Raw genomic sequence first — 22,878 nt, 5'->3', positions numbered from 1 at the left:
TATATATATATATATATATATGAACTTTTCATATATATATATGAGCTGCGGTGGCTCAAGTGTTTAAGACGCTGAACTGCAGGCTGTGGAAGGTCGGTAGTTCAGCAGTTCGAGACCCGGGTGCCGCATGATGGAGTGAGCTCCCATCTCTAGTTCCACCTCCTGCCAACCTAGCAGTTCGAAAGCAAGAAATTGCAAGTAGATAAATAGGTACCACTTCAGTGGGAAGGTAACAGCGTTCCGTGCGCCTTGGTGTTTAGTCATGCCGGCCACATGACCACAGAAACGTCTTCGGACAGCGTTGGCTCTTCAGCTTTGAAACGGAGATGAGCACCGCAACCCTAGAGTCGGATTCGACTGGTTTTCGAGCAAGGGAACCTTTACCTTTACCTCTCTCTATATATATAATCTAACACATGTATATATCACCCATACACACACGCATATAAATAATCTATCACTCATTTAATGGATTAGAAGTTCAAGTGGAGCTGTGGCCTGGCAAGAGTTATCAGCATGTTCCAGAAAGCATTTTGATACACATCTCTGGATCTGGAGGAGGTGCTGTGTGTTTCCATGCTGAAGTGCATGGCTTCCACACAGATGGTCTTGGGGTTAATCCCTGGCATCCCCAGGCATCTTAGGTGAGGAGTTCTATAACTATTCTCAGGTGTGGGACTGTTTTATAAGGGTCCTCATGGGCCTTGCTTTTACCGACCGGAGTTAGCATTACGGATATTACTGGGAATAAGGCCCGTGGTGGAAATAAATACAAGCTCTAGAAAGAGGCTTTGGGTGGGTGTCCTGGCCTTGGGCACTCAGTGTCATTTCCTGTGGTAACCTCAGCAGGGTATAACGACACAGAGCTTACCATTTTCTCCAGGGGAACTGATCTCTACCATCTGAAGAGCAGTTTTAATTCTGAGTAATCTCAAGCCCTCCCCTGGAGATTGGTAACAATAGTTCCCCAAGAGGAAATGGCTGGTTTGGAGGGTGGAGTCTATGGCATTGTACCTGTCTGAGGTCCCACCCCTTTTCAAGCCCCACCCCTCAAATCTCCAGGAATTTTCCAACCTGGAGGTGGCAACCCTATTTCTGTCCCAGTGGCTGATGGAGTACACAGCACAGCCAGTGGGAGAACTGGAAATGGCCAACGTGTTTAGGGCAATTATATATATCAGATAACTTCTGTTAGCTGATTGGAAAAATAGTTAATGCTTAAACTATTTTGGTATGAATAAAAATAGTTTTTATTACAATCTGTGCATTAATTGATAATACTGCAATTCATTAATGGTTTTGTTGGACTGAGAGAGACTTTGAAGCATTTTTTGTTAATCTTAATATTCCTTTGTTTGAAGCGTATGCTTTTCTCTTTTGCAGGCACAACTTTTTAAGCATGGTAAAAGAGAAGACTGTTTGCCATATGGTAAGATTCTACGTAATAGTTTAAATAATTATTCAAAATAAAATGGGCAGAATCCAGTCAAAGTTAAGAACTCTGAAGTTCTGTTAGATACGTTGGGAAAGAAAAATACAAAATATGCTTTTTTACAGATTTCAGTAGTCTTTTCTTCAGGGAGCTCTAAGTGGCATACATGGTCCCTCCTCTTCTCTTTTGCCTGTAACACAACCCTGTGAGGGCGCAGGGCTTAAAGAAAGTTGACTGGTGAGATTCTTCCAGTGAATTTCATAGCTAAATATGAATTAAAACCTGACTCTCCCAGCTCTTAGCCCTGACACTCTGACTACTACACCACATTAAAATTTGGAAGTCATTTATTGTTCAAGGAGGCTGCAAGAATTCATATTTGAAAACTGTAGTACATTTAAGGTCCAGTATAATTCCGTGAGCCTGGCACAGAGTTGAACAGAACAAGCCTCACAGCAACTTTTAAAATGACTCTGTTTACTTTGTATTTTGGAAGAATGATCGCTGCAAATTCAAACTATGTAGGATTACTGGTGTTTCTATTAATATGATAGCCATTGATGCATTTTTCTAAATGTTCAAACATTGCTTCGGGTGACAAATATAAGCAGTCTTTTCCTTCCTCCTTTGGCCATTAGTAATATCCTCCCTAAGATAAGCCCTTTTTAATTCTCTGATTTTAATCAAGGACTTTTATCTGGTAGAGAGCCAGTTTGGTGTAGTGGTTAAGTGTGCGGACTCTAATCTTGGAGAACCGGGTTTGATTCACCACTCCTCCACTTGCACCTGCCAGGATGACCTTGTGCAAGCCATAGTTCTGATAAGAGCTGTCCTTGAAAAAAGAGCAGTTTTTAAAGAGCTCTCTCAGCCCCACCTACCTCACAGGGTGTCTGTTGTGGGGAGGGGAAGGAAAAGGAGTTTGTAAGCCGCTCTGAGACACCTTTGGGTAGTGAAGGGCGGGGTATAAATCCAATCTCTTCTCTTCTTCTTCTTCTTCTTCACTATTAATTTTGTAGCTTTAACACATTCACTATGGGTTTATAAACCACATGATCTTCTTCATGGTCTCTGTGCATCACACCTCTGGGATATAGTGCACCTGCGCCGACCCCGATTGGTATAATGGAAAGCAAAAGGAATTTTCGTGCTCGCTCCCCGGTCACGTGCCGGGCTCCACTGCGCATGACCAAGGGAGGGGCACGACAATCCTGCCAGTTCTCTTCTGACTGCCGCGCTGGTAGGACTCTCTCCGCCTCGGTCGGTAAATCTTTACTTTTGGGCCTTTTCGGCCTTGGTTTATTCAAGTTTAGTTAGGAAAGTATTTTTAGTTAGGTAGTGTTTTTGTTGGACTTCATTTCTACCACCCCTTCCCCCGGCCTATGGCCGCACGGTGGGGTTTCTTTAAAAGGTGCCTGGAATACGGCAGTAAGATCACCCCCCCAGATGGACATTCTCTCTGCCTTTTATGCCTGGAGGAAGTGCACCGAGTTGCCTCTTGCGCCCATTGCTCTAAGTTCTCCAAGCAGACCAGGAATAATAGAGCTGCTAGACTACAAGTGGCGCTGATGGAAGCTGCACTCTCTCCAGTGGCGCCTTCGTCTCAGGAGACGTCTGGACATGCATCGATGTCAACGCCAGCATCGGAAGCAACAATCAACATGTCTTCACCGTCAACCTCCATCGATGCCGTAAAATCGGTGCTGAAATGCCCGATTCAGGCACAACAGTCTGAAGCCCATACTCCTTCTAAAAGACATAAGGAGGGCAAGGAAGTTTGGCTTATCAAGCCTAAGAAGCACAAAAAAGTCTCTCGAGGAGTCGCTTCACTTGATTCAACAAGCCTAAGGCAGCCACAAGGTGCACTTCGGTCACCTTTGCTATGCCTCATCCAGTCCCTAGACTCCAACCAGGAGCTGGACTTGTCTCAGGTTCCTTGACCACCTGATGTCGAGAACCTGTAACGAAATCGAAGGACATAATGTCATCCCCTTTCCTCCGTTCATCCCCAATGAATGAGATCGATCTCTGACGCCGATTCCGCCCACGTCATGGGATCAGTGCAAATGGCAATATTATACGGAGCTTACCTGTTTCCGGGGTCGATGCCCTGGATCCCTCGTCTCCCCCATGGAGTGGGATCGCCAGTCCTCCTCGTCCAGAATTTCTCGGTATCGAGATCCCTACCCAGCACCAGAGTTTGTGAAACCGTCCCAATCGAGACCGACAACTAAAGATCAAGGTCTTCATCTGTCGGGCCCGAAACCCCCCATTGATCAGTCGGAACTTAGGCCTTCGATGCCGATCCTCCAAATGTCATTCTCTGAACCTTCTAACCCATCCAGCTCACCCAGTTCTACCTCGGATGAGGAGAGTACCCATCCACCGTTGGAAGCATCCCCGCAACAACGAGTCAAGGTCGAGCTCCCTATTTCACCGTCGGAGGACGTCAAACCTTATGGAGACTTTATTAAACGTATGGCTCATATGCTAGCTCTGCCCACCATCCAACCTCTACCGACAGTCACAGACTCAGTCTTCGATATAGTACAAATGGATACTTCGACAGCGGTCGCCCTTCCCATGACGTCGGTCCTTTTGCAAACAGCTCCTTGGGCTTATCCTTCATCAGTATCGATCTCCAATAAGAGATTGGATCATATGTATAAGATTCAAGAATCAGGGGCAGAATTCCTTTTCGTGCATCCTAAACCGAATTCGTTAGTGGTTACGTCCTTGACCAAGGGCAAGAGTACTCATTCCACATCTCCTGATAAATAGGGACGTAAAATCGACTCTTTAGGCAGAAAATTTTACACTGCTGGAGCTCTGGGTATCAAGACTTCCAATTATGCAGCATGCCTGGGACGTTATCAGTATTCCCTCTGGGAACAAATGTCCGAATTTATATCATCCCTTCCAGATGACTGTAGGCACCAAGCTAGACGCATCCAAACAGAGGGGATGCTCTTAGTGAAACATCAACTCAACGTATCTAAACACTCTCTGGATACAGTGGCAAAGACTCTCACTTCTGCAGTCGCCTTACACAGATACGCATGGCTACGTTCCTCCGCCTTACAGCCAGGAACCAAGGCCACTGTGGGGGACGGACTTTTTAGTTCCATCATGGACGCGGTACTTCAAGAGGAAGACCTCTTACTAAGCCGAGTAAAGGAAAACCATGGTCCAAACAATGGTCAGGTAGACCATCATCTAAATCCTCCTCAGAGCCACACTGGCAAAGGTCCCCGAGTCGTCCACCCCATTCCTACGGTGGAAAATCAAGTTTTCGTCTACGTCTCTGTTTAGACCCAAAAATGCTAACAACACTAAACAGAGTCTTTGACTCACACCTTCCCTCCCGACTCCCTACAAGGTTGTCTCCTTAGCTTTCAATATGGGAGTCCATTACGTCGGACCAATGGGTCCTCTCAATAATAAAAATGGTATACCTAATAAAGTTTTCCCAAATCCCTTCCTCCTCCCATGTTGTCGTCATTCCACCTTCCGCAGTCCTCCTAGAAGAGGTGCAAACTCTCCTAAGCAAGGATGCCATAGAACCGGTACCATCAGCACAGCACATAATGGGCTTCTACTCCCATTACTTTACGGTACCGAAACGGAATGGAGGCCTCCAACCCATTTTGGACTTCAGGAACCTGAACTCTTTCAGCCTATACAAAAAGTTCAGGATGACAGTGTTGCAGGCCATCCTTCCGCTCCTAGACCCGGAGACGTGGATGGTTACGCTGGATCTCAAGGATGCTTACTTCCACGTCTCCATCCACCCTTCCCAACGTCATTTCCTCCGATTTTCAGTAGGCAACAGACATGTCCAATTCAAAGCCCTCCTGTTTGGATTATTCACGGCCCCTCGGGTCTTCACAAAGGTTATGGTGGCAGTGGTGACACATCTTCGTCTAAGGGGAGTGCAGATATTTCCCTATATAGACGATTGGTTGCTGGTAGCGGATTCAGAAGCATCCCTGCTCACCAATGTAAACCTAACCCTGACAGTTCTGGCGTCCTTAGGCATCCTGGTAAATCTGAAGAGGTCAATGCTACTTCCCGCAAAATTGCTTCCTGATCCCAAAGTGGTGATCAGCATTTCCCTAGGTGTGGATCCACAAGAACTAAGCACTGATGCAACCCTTTCTTCCCTCGCTCTCATAGAATCAAAGAGTTGGAAGGGACCTCCAGGGTCATCTAGTCTAACCCCCTGCACAGTACAGGGAAGCACAAATACCTCCCCCTCCCCACCTGCAGTGACTGCTGTTCCAATCCCAGAAGATGATAAAAAAACCTCCAGGATTGCTTCCTGACCCCAAAGTGGCAATCAGCATTTCCCTGGGTATGTAAAATAAGGACAGAAGAACTAAGCACTGAAGCAACCCTTCCTGCCGTCCCTCTCATGATCTGCCTAAGTCCACAGAATCAGCATTGCTGTCAGATGGTCATCTAGCCTCTGCTGAAATACCTCCAAAGAAGGAGAGCCCCACCACCTCCCAAAGATGTTTGTTCCACTGAGGAACTGCTCTGTCAGAAAGTTCTTCCTACTGTAAATCTTTTGATTTTTAATTTCAACCCATTAGTTCTGGTCTGGCCTTCTGTGGCAACACAAAACAACTCTGTACCATCCTCTGTATGACAGCCCTTCAAGTACTTGAAGATGGTTATATCACATCTCAGTCATCTCCTTTCCAGGCTAAACATACCCAGCTCCTTCAACCTTTCCTTATAGGACTTAATCTCAAGACCCCTCACCATCTTCATTGCCCTCCTGTGGATATCTTCCAGCTTGTCTGTATCCTTCTTAACTTGTGGTGCCCAAAACTAAAGACAATACTCTAGGTGAGGTCTAACCAGAGCAGAGTAAAACGATACCATCACTTTGCGTGATCTGGACACTATACTTCTGTTGATACAGTCCAAAATTGCATTTGCCATTTTAGCTACTGCATCACACTGCTGACTCATGTTCAGTGTATGGTCTACTAAGACCCCTAGATCCTTTTCACACACACTACCTTCCATTCGAAGGTGAGAGCCTTTTCAGTGCCTCAACTGATATGGTCCTGCAAGACCTAGACAAAAGTATAAAGAGTCGCGAAATTTAGGAGTCACGTTGGCTCCTAAACTATCCAAGGCAAAATCCTGGAACAAGCCATGGTCTTGCAGATCCTCTCTTAAGTCGTCCCTGGAAACTCAGTGGCAGCGCTCACCCATTGTGTCCTCCCGCCTTATGGGCACAAACCAAAATTCTCATCTGTCTCTCAGCCTAAGGCTAAGACTTTGAAAGCTTCCAAGCAGAGCCTTTGACTTTTGTTGTCCCATCCCTACCCGCCTGTCTCCCTACCTGGCTGCTTGGCAGCGAATAACATCAGATCAGTGGGTTTTTTTTTTTTTGGCCCCCCGGAGGGGATTTTTTAATTGCATTTTAAAATGGACTACAAACTACAACGAAAATAAAAGAAGGGAACTACAATTAAGGAGAAAGAAAAGATAACCACTACTAACAAAAACCCCAAGAGTAGGAGATCATTGAAACAGCTTGAGTACAAAGTCTTTCCTTAAATCGCTAATATGTTTTGAACTTAGTCAGACATGCTAAAATATCTTTTAAATCTTAAATTTAACTGTTAGCGAGAAACCCCAGAGCATCTCATTATTAAGAGCTATACTTTCAAAGGCACAATTCAGAGTCCTTCAGCCTTCATTTTTTCTTATCTTTTCTTTTCCTCAGTTTGTATGGGCTTTTAGGGGCAGCCACCCCTTTTTCAGAAAGAGAGTCCTCTCCTGAAGACCCCGAGTCCAATTTGCCACTAGACTTGCTGTCCTTCTCCTCTTTATCCACCTCCTCTGGCTCACCCAACTGGATTCTCAAAAACTCCCGTACTTTGGACTTTTTTGTCCTGAATTTTGAAGGTTACGTCCTTTGGAATTAACCACCTGTACACAATTGCATTTGTTTGAAGAAAAAGTATTAAATCTTTGTATTTCTTTCTCCTTTGTCTTATTTCAAATGGGATATCTTTCAAGATCCTGATAGTATTGTCCCCAATTTTCAAGGGTGACCCCGCAGTCGCTCTCAGGATAGAATCCCTCACATGCCTCTTCAAGAATCTCATTACTATTTCCCCAGGCAGATTATTCTTTTTTATATATACGGAATAAGACCTGTAGGCCACATCCATCTCGCTCATAAGGTATTCCGCCTTCAAATCTGTCACTGGGGCTAGTGCTTCGCTCATCATTTGCTTCAGATTTCGCCTTTGGATTCTGGGACACCCTGGAAACGAAGGACCAGAGTTGTCTTCTCCATTTGTAGCTGTAAAAATTGTTCTTCTGTAGAGACTTGCTTCTTTTCCAGGTTTTGTACCTTTTTCTTCACCTTTTGAGTACTGGCGTCAACTTCTTTCACTTTCTCAGCTGTTTGCTCCATAATTTTAAGAGTCTCATTCAATTGAAGCTGCTGAGTAGTGATGGTTTGGTTCATCATTGACAGCTGTTCCTTGAGATTAGTCATATGGTCCAGCAGGGGGCGCAGGGATTCTGCCAATGTTTTATCCAACTCGGTGGCTTCTTCCGGACGAGGGCTCCCTGATACTTTTGCTTTTAAACGTTTTTCTTTCTCAGTCCTCTTCCCCGCCATCTTTATGGATTTTTTACTTTCCGAAAATTTGCTAAAGTCTCAGAATATACGCTCATATGCTCTGGGCGCTCTGGTAAGTCTCTCCCAACAGATTTCAGCGTTTTTATTTCCGCTCCCCCCTTGGATCTCGCTTTTTAGTTCATGCGCATGGGAGGGGCCCCTCCCCCGCTTGCTTTACTTTCTAGTCCCTGGGGTGGGAGCTTTCTTTTTAATTGACAATTACGCTCTAATCTGACTCACAGTTCATATTCGGTCTTGCGACCTTGCTGTAACTCCGTTTAAACTGCTCGATCTCCAGCACTTGTCCTGGTCAGTGTCACTAGTTCCATACGGACACACAGCAGGAGGACCGTCGGGACGGAGAAGCGCCTCAATTCCCCAGCATCGCGCTGGTGAAGAGGGCACCTCTCAAAAGTCCCATGGCTAGGAGCTTTTCAACCAGGCTCCGGGGGGTAGTGAGGCGTGGCCCCCCCTTTCTGCTGGTGAGCAGATTTCATCCCTGGGAGGTCCGGGAGATGAGTCTGCTCAGCGTGTCACCATAAACTGGAAGTCCTGACCGATGGGTACTTTCTGTCATCGAAAACGGGTACCTCATAGAATTTATCCAGGTACCCGAGGCCCCCAACTTCATAATTACTCCTCCATCCAGCACGCTCTTGGAAGAAATCCAGAACCTTGTTCAAAAGGACGCTATAGAACCAATCTCGACAGGACAGCGTCCACACTGGTTCTACTCCCATTATTTTACGGTCCCCAAAAAAGACGGAGGACTCCATCCTATTATGGACCTCAGGGGACTCAACCAGTTTATCTCCTATCGGAAATTCTGAATGACAACATTACAAAGCATTCTCCCCCTTCTCAGTGAAGGTGTCTGGATGGTAACCCTGGACTTGCAAGACACATATTTCCATGTAACTATCCACCCATCTCACAGGAAGTTCTTGTGTTTTGCGGTCATGGAAGGCCGTTTTCAGTACAAAGCCCTTCCTTTTGGACTCTCGACAGCGCCCAGAGTCTTCACAAAAATGGTGATTGTCATTGTGACATACCTCTGTCTCCAGAGTGTACGGTTGCTGGTAGCAAGCTCCACAGAGGCTCTGCTCAACCATATTGACTTAACACTGGTCACCTTAGATGCGTCGGGCCTGAGGGTGAACCTGAAAAAGTCAATGCTCCTTCCTTCATTGAGAGTCCAGTTTATCGGAGCAATTTTGGATTCGACTGTCTTGTCGAGCCTTTCTCCCTCCCAAAAGGACGGGAGACATTATTGCTCTCATCAACCTGATGCATCAGCAGAGAGATGCATCAGCAAAGCAGTTTTAATGGCTTTTGGGTCTGATGGCTGCCACCACAGCGGTACTTGTCTTTGCCAGACTACAGATGAGACCACTTCAGCTGTGATTCCTCAAACGTTTCCATCCACAGTGGCATCCCCAATCTCAATAGTTCGTGCTACCTGTACAAGAGCTGAATTCCCTACAGTTGTGGGAAACCAGACAACCTTCTTCAGGGAGCACCTTTCCTTGCACCCAGCTTCTAAATGACTCTAACCACGGATGCATCCCTGTGGGGATGGGGGGCTCACCTCCATGGTGTGTGTGTGGGTGCCAAATGGGAACCTCATGTGGCCCACAAACATATCATCTTCCTGGAACTGCTCGCCATCCACTATGTCCTAAGATTTTTCGCCACCTTGTGGCTCACCGTACGGTGGCAATCCTGACAGACAACACCATCACACTGTGTTACCTGAACAGACAAGGTGGGCCAGTGTCCAGGGCACTCTGTCAACTCGCCCGGGAGATTTGGACTGAGTGTCAATCTCGGGGCGTGTTCATCATTGCTGCTCACCTGCCAGGATCACTCAATTTGCATGTGGACTTTCTGAGCAGAAGAGGCGCATCTCTCCACGAGTGGGAGCTCAACTGGGCTTACCTCCAACCAATTTTCCACTGATGGGGTCACCCAGAAATCGATGCATTTGCAATGCATCAGAACATGAAGTGTCATCTGTTTTGTACCAGGGCGGGACAGGACTCTCTGTCTCTGGGGGGCAGCCTTTTGTTCCCATGGTCCCACAGGCACATGTACCTGTTCCCACCAATTCCTCTGCTTACCAGAGTGCTGAGCAAGATTATGGAGGAACAACCTCAATGTATCCTCGTGGCACCATGATGGCCACGTCAGCACTGGTTCCCAACTCTACTCCACATGTCCCGGGGCACATACATACATCTCCCCCCGGTACCATATCTCCTGGCTCAGGAGGGCCAAGTGCTTCACCACGATGTACCACACCTCAAACTCACGGCGTGGAGGATCCCCCTAGCACAGCTCATTAACAGGATGGACCTTGTTTGGTTGAACTGTCGGAAGCCAGCTACACGCGTTTCCTATGAAGAGAAGTGGAAGAAACTCCTGTCTTACCTTGTCATTGGGTTTACCACCGCCCCCTACAAACTTGAGAGTAGTTTACAGATTTTTGTTGACTTGCCTGGACTTGGGTCTTAGTTGCTCCTCTTTAAGAGTCTGTTTAGCTGCCATTTCTGCCAATCATCCTGTGGTGGATGGCTATTCCGTTTTTCTCACAAACAAAGCAGTTTTTGAAGGGCCTCACTCGCCTTTTTCCTCCGGCTCGTGGGCCAGCTCCCTCCTGGGACTTACCTCTAGTACTGGCCAGACTGATGGGCAAACTGTTTGAGCCCATGGCCACATCTAGTCTGCAGCTTGTCTCGTGGAAGACTGCCTTCCTAGTAGCCATTACCTCAGCAAGACGAGTGAGCGAATTATCTGCACTCCATTGCGATTCTCCACATTTGGTCTTTCACCATGATGGTGTCACTTTGGCCCCGGATGTCTCTTTCCTGCCCAAGGTTGTTTCCGAGTTCTATTTCAAGTGGACATTGCTCTTCCGTATACGTAAATCTCCTCGATGAGGAATGCCGTCTTCATACTCTAGACGTCAAGAGAGCCATACTCTTCTACTTCAATAGGACAAGGTCATTCCGTCAGTCACTGGCCTTGTTCATCTCCTATAGCACACCTGTGCAGGGGAAGAAGCTTTCTTCACAATGTCTATCCAAGTGAATTGTGGAAACCATCAAACTGTGCTACTTATTGGCCAAACGGCCACTTCCGGGCCCGCTCCGAGCGCATTCCACCTGGGCAGTAGCCACGTCCACAGCCTTCCTGAGAGGTTCATCACTCACTGACATCAAGCAGCAACCTGGGTTACCCCCCACACGTTCGTGAAGCGTTACACCCTGGATGTGTGTCTTCATCAACGTTCCGTGGTGGGATGGGCAGTGTTAGAGGCGGTGCAAGTCTAGGACCTTCAGCTCCCTCCTCCAGGTAGGCCTGTTTTTGCTTGCTAATCTCCCAGAGATGTGATGCACAGAGACCACGAAGAAGATAAACAGGTTGTTTACCTGTAACTGATGATCTTTGAGTGGTCATCTGTGAATTCACACCACCCTCCCTCCTTGCCCTCTGCTTTCGGTCCTCTCCTTTTTATTACTCTGAGACTGATGGCAGCGGTCAGAAGGAACTGGCGGGATTGTCGGGCCCCTCCATTAGTTATGCGCAGTGGGGCCAGCGCGTGACTGGGGAGCAGGCACGAAAATCCCTTTCGCTTTCAAAAGGAACCGATTGAGGTCGGCGCAGGTGCACTATATCCCAGAGGTGTGAATGCACAGATGACCACTCGAAGATAATCAGTTACAGGTAAGTAAACTATTTTTTCATAAAAGTAATTCATATCGTTATATATTATACTCTCTTTCATGTTTTAAACTGAAAAAAAATACATTGAGGTTACATTTCATCTACACAACTGACAGCCCAATCCCAATCCAGTTTGTATCCTCTTCTTTTTCTTTTTCTTTGAGCCCCCCCCCCTTAGGGGATTTTTTAATTCGCATTTCTAAAAACTACATACTAATAATCTAAAACGAAAATAGGGGAAGGGTAACTACTTACTAAAGGATAAAGTAAAGAAGACCCACTAAAAACCCAAGAGATGGTGGTCATATGTACAACTTCTCAAAATTAGCTTTAAGCTCCTTGTTCTATAACAACACATTGACTGTGGTCATCTATCAAATATTTTTAGCTTATATAATGACTTAAATCACCTCTAGTTTTGACCTATTTTAAAAAGCATTATAAGAATTAATTACGAAATATATAGAGTTTTCAGAGTGTAATAACATCTCGTTTTTTCTTATCCTTATGTTTTGGCAAATGATAGCTTGTCTTCGGGGCAACTGCCCCTAACTTAGAGTCCTCGTCTGATTCTATCGCTGCTCCTTCTTCTTCACTTTCATTGGTGCTGTCTTCTTTCTCAAGTTCTTTCTCCCCTGGTGGGCGGCTGTGTAGATGCAAACATTCTTCTGCCTTTTTAACAGAGTCAATTTTTTCTTTCTTATCCATAAATTTGAAGATTGTGCCTTCGGGTGTCATCCATCTGTAGGGAATGCCTTTTTTTTGTAGGAATAGTACTAGGTCTCTATATTTCCTCCTCCTTATTTCAAATGGTATGTCCTTTAACACTTTTATTTCTTTGTCTTTGATTTTCAAGGTAGATCCCCTTTGTCGCTTTGAGAATTCGGTCTCTCACTTGTCTTCTTGAGAATCTCACAATCAGTTCCCCTGGCAGATTATTTTTTCTTATAAATTCTGGATAAGATCTATAGATCATATCTATTTCGCTTTGTAATGTGTCGCTTTTAAATCTGCCAAAGGGCCTAATGCATCACACATAGTCTGTTTCAGATTCTCAGTCTTATCTTCAGGAACACCTTCAAACCTTAAGACATAGCTTGCTCTCTCCGTTTGTAGCTGTAACAATTGAGACTCTTCAATCAAACTCTTTTTTTCGATCACCTGCAGTTCCCCCCCCCCCAATGTTTTGGTGTTGGCATCCATTTCTTTTACTTCTTTTTCAATTTTGTCTGTTTTTTGGCTATCTCAGCCAATTGCAGTTGCTGTGCATCGAATTTGCCGTGCGATGCTGTTACTTGCTCCAGCAGGGGTCGCAATGCTTCCGTTAGCATCTTTTGTAGGTCTGCAGTCGTGTCCTGTCTAGGGGCAGGACTCGCTGGTCCAGCAGGTCCGACAGGAGGTTTTGGTTTAACTTGTATTTCCTTTTCATCCTTCCTTGTGGGTGCTATTTTTAGAGATTGTTTACTTTTTGTAAAAGTTATCACAGTCTCTGATACTCCTTAATACGCTTGGTAAGTACTTAAATGCTTATTAATTACTTGCATCAATCGTTTGCTCCCCTTTTCGTTGTAGCATAAAATAGCTTAGTCTTTCTTATCTGGGGAGAGTCTCCCCCACCACTTTTAAAGGGAAGTTCCCGGCTCAAATTTTTGGTGATTCTTTGCTTTAACTCAAACTCACAGTTCAACATTAGATCCATTTTCAGCTTAATTTTGCTCGGCCACCAAACGCTTGTTCCGCTGTGCGATTCCTTTTCCCATTGGGGATGCTCTGCAGCGGGACCTTTGGGGCATGGAGGAGCCCCTCTTCTCCTGCGGGTTTGCCGGTGGAAGAGCTCACTCTAGCGCCCCATGGCTAGGAACCCATCGCAAGGGCTCCAGGGATGACAGGGACAATTGCGCCCCTCCCAGCCACGGGCTCTGGCTACTGTCTCCCGGAGGTCCAGAGAGAAGCAGCAGCCATGGCAAACGCCAAAACCGGAAGTCCATCCTCTTCTTTTTGTTATTCCTTTATTCCACCCACTTATGAGACCACCATACAACTTCCTCTAGTTATGTTCCAATCTTTAATACATCCTTTGGGTCTTCAATGAATTATTGCTCATTCTATTCACTCAGTTTTTATTATTATTCTATCTACTTCTGTACCTGACAAAGAAAGCTGGACAGGGTTGCCTCTGGTACTGGGGGCTGAAGAGGAAATCCCTTCATCAGGAGGATGTCCCACCTCCCTGCTACCAGAGGTCTTAGGGGAGCACACCCTTCCCCTCCTTGCCATGCCCACTGGCTACAACACTTCTACTTCTATATTATTGTCACTTTGTGTGCTTTTACTAAACAATTACAGCTTAAAATATAATTCTATATGCCCTACTTGGACTTATTTAATTGCTCTCAACCTAGACTATAACTTTAAGTTTGTCAGTATTTACTTTCCTGAAGTCCAACCTATATGTCTGACTACGTACAGCTTTTTCCCTTCCCCAGGACTATAAATCCCAAAATTACAAGGCCACTGCTACCCAGGGTGCCCACTACTTTCACCTCATCAATCAGTTCTTCCCTGTTGGCGAGAATCAAGTCCAAGATAGGAGGTGCAAACCATCTCCCGATAGAAGAGCTTCACCTTGGAAGCATAAGCCATGGTCCAAAAATCCAAACCATTCCTAATGACACCATCTATGTAGCCAGTCATTTCTATCCCTTCCTAAACCACAGGAAGGTTACTGAAAGACAGTTTGTAGCACAACTACTTTAAGTCATGTGGGTTCAGTCCACTGAAACAGTGCCTAGGGTAGTCGGATTGTCAGGTACTAATGACTATCCCCTTCTTACAATATGATTGGATTTTACTAAAAGCATTTCGAACCAATCCTGGTTGAGGAAAATAGCCCTTAGGAACATTACTTTCAAATTGCAGTGGGTGTAGGCAAATGTATTGGAGAAATAACAATATCTGAAGTATAAACAATTTAATTTCTTCACAGCTATAGAGGGAAGCTACTGATAGGGCAGAATTAAAACTTGAGTGTATGTTTTACAGTGTAGCATTCAAAATCTTTTAGTATACCACCTTATGCCTTTTAAAAACAAATTGGCAAGTGTGTGTAAGATAAAACTAATTCAAGAAGAAATTTTGTACAGTGTGTGTTTTCTTACAGCTTCTACTGTGCTTGAATGTCTTGATAACCGCAAGCTTTCTGAAAGTAACGAAACACTTCTTCGCAAGCTGGGAGTGAAACTTGTTCAGCGACTTGGCTTGACATTTCTTAAGCCAAAGGTGGCAAAGTGGAGGTTTGTTCTTTTCGGGATCATGTTTTCACTTGTCTGTTTTTCCATTTTATTGAACTAACCTGAGCAGTAAAATCTACGTTTGTTAGAGCTGGATAAGTAATAAACACCACACACTCATTTGGTGACAAGAAGTTTTGGTTTAAACATATTGGCATACACACTCTTGTATATCTCGTGTATAAGCAACTTCCTCCTTGTGTAGCTGTGCATGGAAGCTTAGATGGGATCCAACCCCCCCCCCCCCAATGGACTGGTTCCTGTAGCCATCCTGAAGAGCCCATATGGCTGTATCTTGCCAAGGATCCTCACAACCTGGAACCACCCCGATATACAGATTATAATAAACAAAATAAGAACATAAGAAGAGCTATGTTGGATCAGACCAAAGGCCCATCAAGTCGACCATTTTGTTCACACAGCAGCCAACCAGCCAGTTTGGTGTAGTGGTTAAGTGCATGGACTCTAATCTGGGAGAACCGGGTTTGATTCCCCACTCCTCCACTTGCACTTGGCTGGATGGCCTTGGGCAAGCCGTAGTTCTGATAAGAGCTGTTCTTGAAAAAGAGCAGTTTTTAAAGAGCTCTCTCAGCCCCACCTACCTCACAGAGTGTCTGTTGTGGGGAGGGGAAGGGAAAGGAGTTTGTAAGCCGCTCTGAGACACCTTTGGGTAGTGAAGGGCGGGATATAAATCCAATCTCTTCTTCTTCTTCTCTTTAAGAAGCCCACAAGCAGGATGACTGTAGGTTGAGTGGGGTACTTATCACTTGGGGTTGTAAGAGGAAACCACGTTTGAAGTATTGGTTATGTAGTACTTGCAGAGTGCCTTTATTCGATTATTTATAATTTCTTCACACACAGGTAAACAAAGTGGCTTATAGTTCCAGATTTACAGAACAAAACCTTTTGAAATTTATGCCAGCAAACTATCTGTGCTTGCATGCATAAAAGTATGGGGTTTTTTTGGAAATAAACAGATGCGTAGTTGATCTCACTGAACAGTAGACAACTTCCTTGAAGCTTGCTCTGACCGCCATTCACAAAGCATCTTTCTGTATGAGGTGTTTCTCTGTGAAGAAAATGTTTTAAAATAAGTATAAATGCTTAGTTTGAAAGTACTCTTCCAGAACGTTTGAAGTGTGTACATTATAGAGGGATATAATAAAAATGTATATTTCTCTTTTTAGGTATCAGCGGGGCTTCCGCTCTTTAGCTGCAAACTTGCAGTTTTCTGCTGGGGGTGCTGTTGCACAGAAAACTATAAATGCAACTGCTGTCACTGAGCAGGAGGATGTGGAAGAAGAATATGATATCCCAGGAGAGGTTGAACATGTTGTAGGTGTGTTGGCTTCAAACAGAAAATAATGTAAAGTGTGCTGCCATGGCCTAGTTTCCTCATATATTTATAAGATTCCACTTCTTCCTTATTACAACTTCTTAGAAGCAAGAATGCAAATAGCTTTAGGAAATGAGCCTATTTGTATTGATAAAAGAACAGTTGAACTTGAGTCGCAGAAGACTTGTGAGAATTGAAAACTTGTTTAAGTTGTATGAATAGCTGCTGGTGCAATCAATTGTAACCTAGTCTTGTGTGCCTTTTTCTCTCAGACAACTTGCTGCATGTAACAGATGCCAGTAATTTTTCCAATAGTTCATGTAGTACTACAGATGCAAGATGGTTGAACTGGTCTCAGTCACTCCCTTCAAACTGTCCTCCAGTTGTTCAGGGAAACTCCTTTTGTGAGAATGCCAGGGATTGTCAGCAAGAGTGTCCAGAAATGCTGCATAGTACATTTCCCAGGTTGCCATGAGACATATTTTAAAGTTTATATTGCAAAGTAGCCATACTTGAATTTTAAAGCTGTAGTCCTCAGAACAGGTTTTCTGTAGTCATTCCATGGAAGTTGTCAAGGGGCTACTCTTTACTAATTGTTTGCAAGATTTAATTGTCTTGTTTTCATGTGAGCACTAAATCTCCTTCCAGCTCTTTGCTTGGTTTGTTGTTTTTATAGAATGTTAAGCTGCCTTTACCCAGTTTTAATAGGTTAAAATGGTTCTTCTTATCAGTAATTTATGCCTGATATCCACAGATATGGGGTGGGGGGGGCAGTCCTAGCTTAATCTCTCTGATCCAGGGAAGTTTCAGCAGTGGAATGCAGACATCCATGTCTGCTTGGAGTTAAGTGAAACAGGAAGCTAATTCACACATTCTTAATTAAATGCAAATTGGAAGTGCCTGTTGGAACTGAGGTGACTCAATCTACTGCTTAAGGCTAAGCATCAAGTACAAATAAACCCTTGGTGTCTGAAAATTTAACCCACGTGGTTTGTATAGGGATAAGCAACTGGGCCTTTTGGATACTGTGGTTTGAATAGTGGTGGGTGGAGTAGGGGAGGCAAGGTGTCCAGCTATTGTAAGATAATGCATCTTCTTCGTGGTCTCTGTGCATCACACCCTTGGGATACTCTGCGCCTGCGCTGACCTTCTCGGTACCGATAGCTAGCAAAAGGGATTTTCGCGCCTCTCCCAGGTCACGCGCCGGCTCCACTGCGCATGACCAAGGAGGGGCACGCAGATCCCGCCAGTTCTCTTCTGACCGCCGCGCTGGTAGGACGCCTTCTGCCTCGGTCTGCTAAGTACCAAACTTTTTTTGCTAAACTTACGTTTAGTTAGTTTCTTTTTCTTTATTTTTGTAGTTAGCATTTTTCTTTCGGTGTTTGTTCTTTATTTACGTTCCCCTCCCGCTGGCCTATGGCCCCGCGGTGGGGTTGTTTCAAACGGTGTAGGACTTGCGGCCTTAAAATATCCCCCACCGACGGGCACTCGCTTTGCCTCGTTTGTTTAGGGGAGTCGCACTGTGTCTCTAAGTGCAGACATTGCCGAAAGTTTTCGAACCAGACGAGAAAAAACAGGGCAGCTCGTCTACACTTGGCCCTGATGGAGAAGGCACTATCTCCACAGTCCTCTTCACCGTTGGACACGTCCGGGCACGCCTCGATGTCCACCTTGGCTGCGGACACTTGTCCTCCCGTTCCGGGATCATCGACGTCGACGGTCGCAATCGATGCTTCGGCACCGAAACGATCGACGCCGATAAAGGACCACCCCGTACCTTCCAAGATCCGGAAGCAGGGCAAAGACTCACAGCAGTCGAAGAAACCTAAAACGGACAAACCCAAAGTCCATAAGGTTTCGGCTAGTCAGGGTCGAGATCCCACGCAAGAACCTCACCCGATCGGTTCGGATCTCGACATCGACCTTACTCAACAGACAAATCAGTCGCAATCTGATATGTCGAGCCGTCAATCCTCTCATGCCTCCCCAGAACGTGGAGTCGAGGATCGGCACCGACCAACTTCTCCTCCCCTGACTTGGGATGAGAGGCAATGGCATTATTTGTACGGGAATCGATACCCATACCCTTGGGCACTCCCGATACCACCCCCACCTGAATGGGATCGTCAGTCGGTGTCATCCCGCATTTCGCGCTTTCAAGATCGACCATCGGTATCGAAGCAGTCGATACCGACGCATCCACCAGACCCGGTTGTGCCCCCGATTAACACACCGGCACCGTCTCAACCTGAATTACTCGAATCATCTCCAGAACCATCCAATGTATCCTCCGATTCAGATGGCTTTTCTGAACATATCGAGGATGTAGATGCACAGCCCACCTCGCAAGATGTGGAAGCGGATTTACCTATTTCTCCATCAGAGGATGTTAAGTCTTATGGAGATTTTATTCAACGCATGGCATTAGATCTATCTATGACTCCTACTCTCGTTGCCAGTTTTGTGGATGATAACGTTTTTGACATTATGCACTCTAACACTTCGCCCTCCGTGGCTCTACCAATGACAAAAGTTCTCTTGCAAACTACCAAGGACTTTTGGACTCGTCCAGCCTCCATTAATGTCTCTAATAAGCGTCTGGATCACATGTACAAGGTCCAGGAATCAGGGGCTGAGTTTTTATACACACATCCTAAGCCCAATTCTTTGGTCGTTTCCTCGTCCACGAAAGGAAAAGCGAGCCACTCTACTCCATCAGACAAAGAAGGAAAAAAGTTGGATTCGGTTGGTAGAAAATTCTACACTGTCGGTGCAATGGGCATTAAAACGGCGAACTATGCCGCCTGCATGGGCCGTTATCAATTCAATTTATGGAAGCGTTTGAATGATTTCCTCCCGCACGTGCCCAAAGAGTGCCAACCTCAGATTAAAAGGATTCAGAATGAAGGGATGGTCTTGGCTAGACACCAAATTAGTGCTGCCAAGCATTCCCTGGAATCCGCTAGTAAGACTCTAGCAACCTCTGTAGCGTTACGCAGACATGCCTGGCTCCGCTCTTCATCATTGCCATATGACACCAGATCCTCGGTGGAAGACCTTCCCTTTGAAGGTTCTGGATTGTTTAGCTCCACCACTGACACGGTTCTGCAGGAAATGGATAAGAGTATCAAGACGTCCAAGAGTTTGGGGATCTCCCCCACGACCAAATACTCGAAATCCAAGCAGTGGCCTAGGCAACCTTGGTCGACCAGGCAACCGTACAACAAATCACCTACGGATCAATGGCAAAGACCTCCCTCTCAGTCACGGTCTTTTCCCCCGAAAAATAAGGGACAATCGTCCGGTGCCTATAAGTCGAAATTCCCTAAGAATCCCAAACAGGGACTTTGACTTCAACCTTACTGCTCAGACTCGCCTTGCACCCTTCCTGCACGCATGGCTCGCCATTTCTACGGACAAATGGGTGCACTCTATAATAAGAGATGGCTATCTCATAGAGTTTTCTCTGACTCCCAAAATCTCCCGTTTTATCAGAACCCCGGCGTCTCCTGCCCTGCTACAGGAGGTACAATCGCTGACACAAAAAAACGCTATAGAGAAAGTCCCGATGGCGGATTGTTGCCGCGGGATTTATTCCAAATATTTCACGGTCCCCAAGAAGGACGGAGGACTTCGTCCAATCATGGACCTTCGTTTTCTCAATCGGTTCATCATTTACAGAAAGTTTCGCATGACCACGTTGCAAAGCATTTTACCACTCCTGTCTCCAGGGACTTGGATGGTCACTTTAGATCTCAAAGACGCTTATTTTCACGTCTCCATCCATCCTCGTCACAGAAAGTTCCTCAGATTCGCAGTCGGGGAGGACCATTACCAATTCAAAGCCCTTCCATTCGGGCTCTCTACCGCCCCCAGGGTTTTTACGAAGGTAATGGTGGTTGTCGTCGCTCATCTTCGCCTTCAGGGCATTCAGATCTTTCCGTATATAGACGACTGGTTGATGGTGGCAGATTCAAGAGAATGTCTCCTTCAGCACATCACCATCACATTGTCGGTCCTATCCTCCCTTGGAATTCTGGTGAATTTACAGAAATCCATGCTGCAACCTGCAACTCGCGTGCAGTTCATAGGAGCTGTCATAGACTCCCTAGCCACTCGGGCGTACCTTCCTCGCCAACGGGCAGATACCATTCGTCTGGAAATTCAACGTTTGTTCCAGTCCAACGTGACATCAGCGGTCCACATTCAGCGGATCTTGGGTCTCATGGCAGCCACCACTTCCGTGATCGAATATGCACGCCTTCGCATGCGCCCGTTGCAGCTGTGGTTTCTAAAGAAATTTCGCCCTTCCATCCATCCTCCGAGCCTTCAACTGGTAGTGCCTCCGCAGGTCCTCGTCTCCCTGCAGTGGTGGCTCGTGGACACCAATCTGTTGGCGGGTGCACCGTTCCAACCGATCGTTCCCGTAATGTCCATCACCACAGATGCCTCCCTGTGGGGTTGGGGTGCTCATACAGACGACACTTGTGTGGGTGCTCCATGGCAACCCCTTTGGAAGAGTCATCATATCAACTATCTGGAACTGCTGGCCGTAAAATTTGCCCTCAGATCCTTACTCAGACAGGTTGTAGGAAAAGCTGTGTTGATTTTTACGGACAACACAACTGCGATGGCTTATATCAATCGCCAGGGCGGGACCGTGTCCAGGTCCCTTTGCAGGCTAGCTATGGACATATGGGAAGAGTGCCTTCATTGGAACATCACTCTCCAAGCTGCCCATCTGCCAGGAACTTTGAACCAACAAGCGGATTTCCTGAGCAGAGGGGGAGCATCGGACCACGAATGGGAGTTGAACTCAAAGTATCTCCTTCCTCTTTTTCAACATCTGGGACATCCCCACATCGATGTTTTTGCAACTCGATTGAACAAGAAGTGTCCCAGGTTTTGCTCCAGAGCGGGGTTGGACCCTCTGTCAATGGGGGACGGTCTGTTGATGTCGTGGGCTCACGACTTTCTATACCTATTTCCTCCGATTCCGCTGCTCCACAGGGTGCTTGTGAAAATACAACAGGACAAGCCCCATTGTCTCCTGGTAGCCCCCTGGTGGCCTCGGCAGGTGTGGTTTCCGACACTGCTGCGGTTAGCCAAGGGATCCTTCGTACACTTCCCGCAGGAGTTGGATCTCCTCCAAGCTCAGGAAGGCCAGGTCCTTCACTACGATCCTCTGAGTCTCAAGTTGACTCTATGGGAAATACGCTTTCAGTGATGGATGACCGTATCAATGAGGTCCTGTTGAATTGTCGTAAACTGTCTACTAGGACGTCTTACGCAAAGAAGTGGGATTTATTCCTACAGTACTTGAGTTCTTCCAATTTACCTCCTCCGCCAGTGGATTTGAGGTCTATTTTTGCGTTTATTTTGTCCAGAATGGACTTGGGACTCAGTTTTTCTTCAGTTAAGGTGTATTTAGCTGCGGTGTCAGCTTTTCATCCATCTATTGATGGGTTTTCAGTTTTCTCGCATCCTCAGACGAAACAGTTTTGTAAAGGTCTTATTCGCCTGTACCCTCCCCGTCGTTCTCCGACTCCGGCCTGGGATTTGGCTTTAGTTTTGCGGTTTTTGATGGGAAAACCCTTCGAACCACTGGCCACTTGCTCTCTAAAGTTGTTATCGCTCAAGACTGCGTTTCTGGTGGCCATTACTTCTGCTCGTCGAGTCAGTGAGTTGTCTGCTTTAAGGTGTGATCCACCATACTTGATTTTTTCCCCTCATGGGGTGTCGTTGTCTTTGGACATCTCCTTCTTACCGAAAGTCGTTTCGGAGTTTCATCTACGTTCAGATATAGTTTTGCCGTCATTTTTCCCGTCTCCTGCCAATGAAGAGGAACGGAAATTGCACTCTCTGGATGTTAAGAGGGCGTTGCTGTTCTATTTGGGCAGGACCAAGTCTTTTCGTCAGTCTCCAGCCTTGTTTGTTGCTCACAGTATGCCCTCCCTAGGGAAGAAGATCTCTTCCCAGACGCTGTCCAGGTGGATTGTGGAAGTAATCAAGCTATGTTACGCTTTGGCTAAGAGACCTCTTCCAGGTCAACTTCGCGCCCACTCTACAAGGGCGGTGGCGGCTTCCACAGCTTTCCTGAGAGGGATGCCATTGGAGGACATCTGCAACGCTGCGACTTGGGCTACTCCGCTCACCTTCGTGAAGCATTATGCCCTTGATGTCCGGTCTACTCGTCGTGTGGCGTTGGGTCGGTCTATTTTGCAGACGGCGCAGGTGTAGGGCCTCGGCCCCTCCTCCAGGTAAGAGTTATTGCTTGCTATTCTCCCAAGGGTGTGATGCACAGAGACCACGAAGAAGATAGACAGGTTGCTTACCTGTAACTGGTGATCTTCGAGTGGTCATCTGTGCATTCACACCACCCGCCCTCCTTCCCCTCTGCTCTCGGCCCTTCATCTTGTTTCTTTGAAGGCTGTTGGGCGGC

At 46.2% G+C, this 22,878-nt stretch overlaps 1 protein-coding gene across 1 annotated transcript in view; it reads left to right on the top strand.

Moving 5' to 3' along the window:
* Nucleotides 1-22,878, top strand: part of TBCD (tubulin folding cofactor D) — a 380,958-nt gene that overhangs the window by 76,889 nt on the left and 281,191 nt on the right. The window contains exons 9-11 of the mRNA XM_015426300.1: nucleotides 1,384-1,429; nucleotides 14,971-15,103; nucleotides 16,288-16,439. Of these exons, the coding sequence (XP_015281786.1) occupies nucleotides 1,384-1,429; nucleotides 14,971-15,103; nucleotides 16,288-16,439 (331 nt within the window). The remainder of the gene's footprint in view (nucleotides 1-1,383; nucleotides 1,430-14,970; nucleotides 15,104-16,287; nucleotides 16,440-22,878) is intronic.

The sequence above is a fragment of the Gekko japonicus genome, unplaced genomic scaffold (assembly GCF_001447785.1).
Source record: "Gekko japonicus isolate JY-2015 unplaced genomic scaffold, Gekko_japonicus_V1.1 scaffold501, whole genome shotgun sequence".
NCBI lineage: Eukaryota > Metazoa > Chordata > Lepidosauria > Squamata > Gekkonidae > Gekko > Gekko japonicus.
The sequence above is the reverse complement of the archived record's forward strand: the minus strand, read 5'-3'. Positions and strand labels throughout refer to the sequence as shown.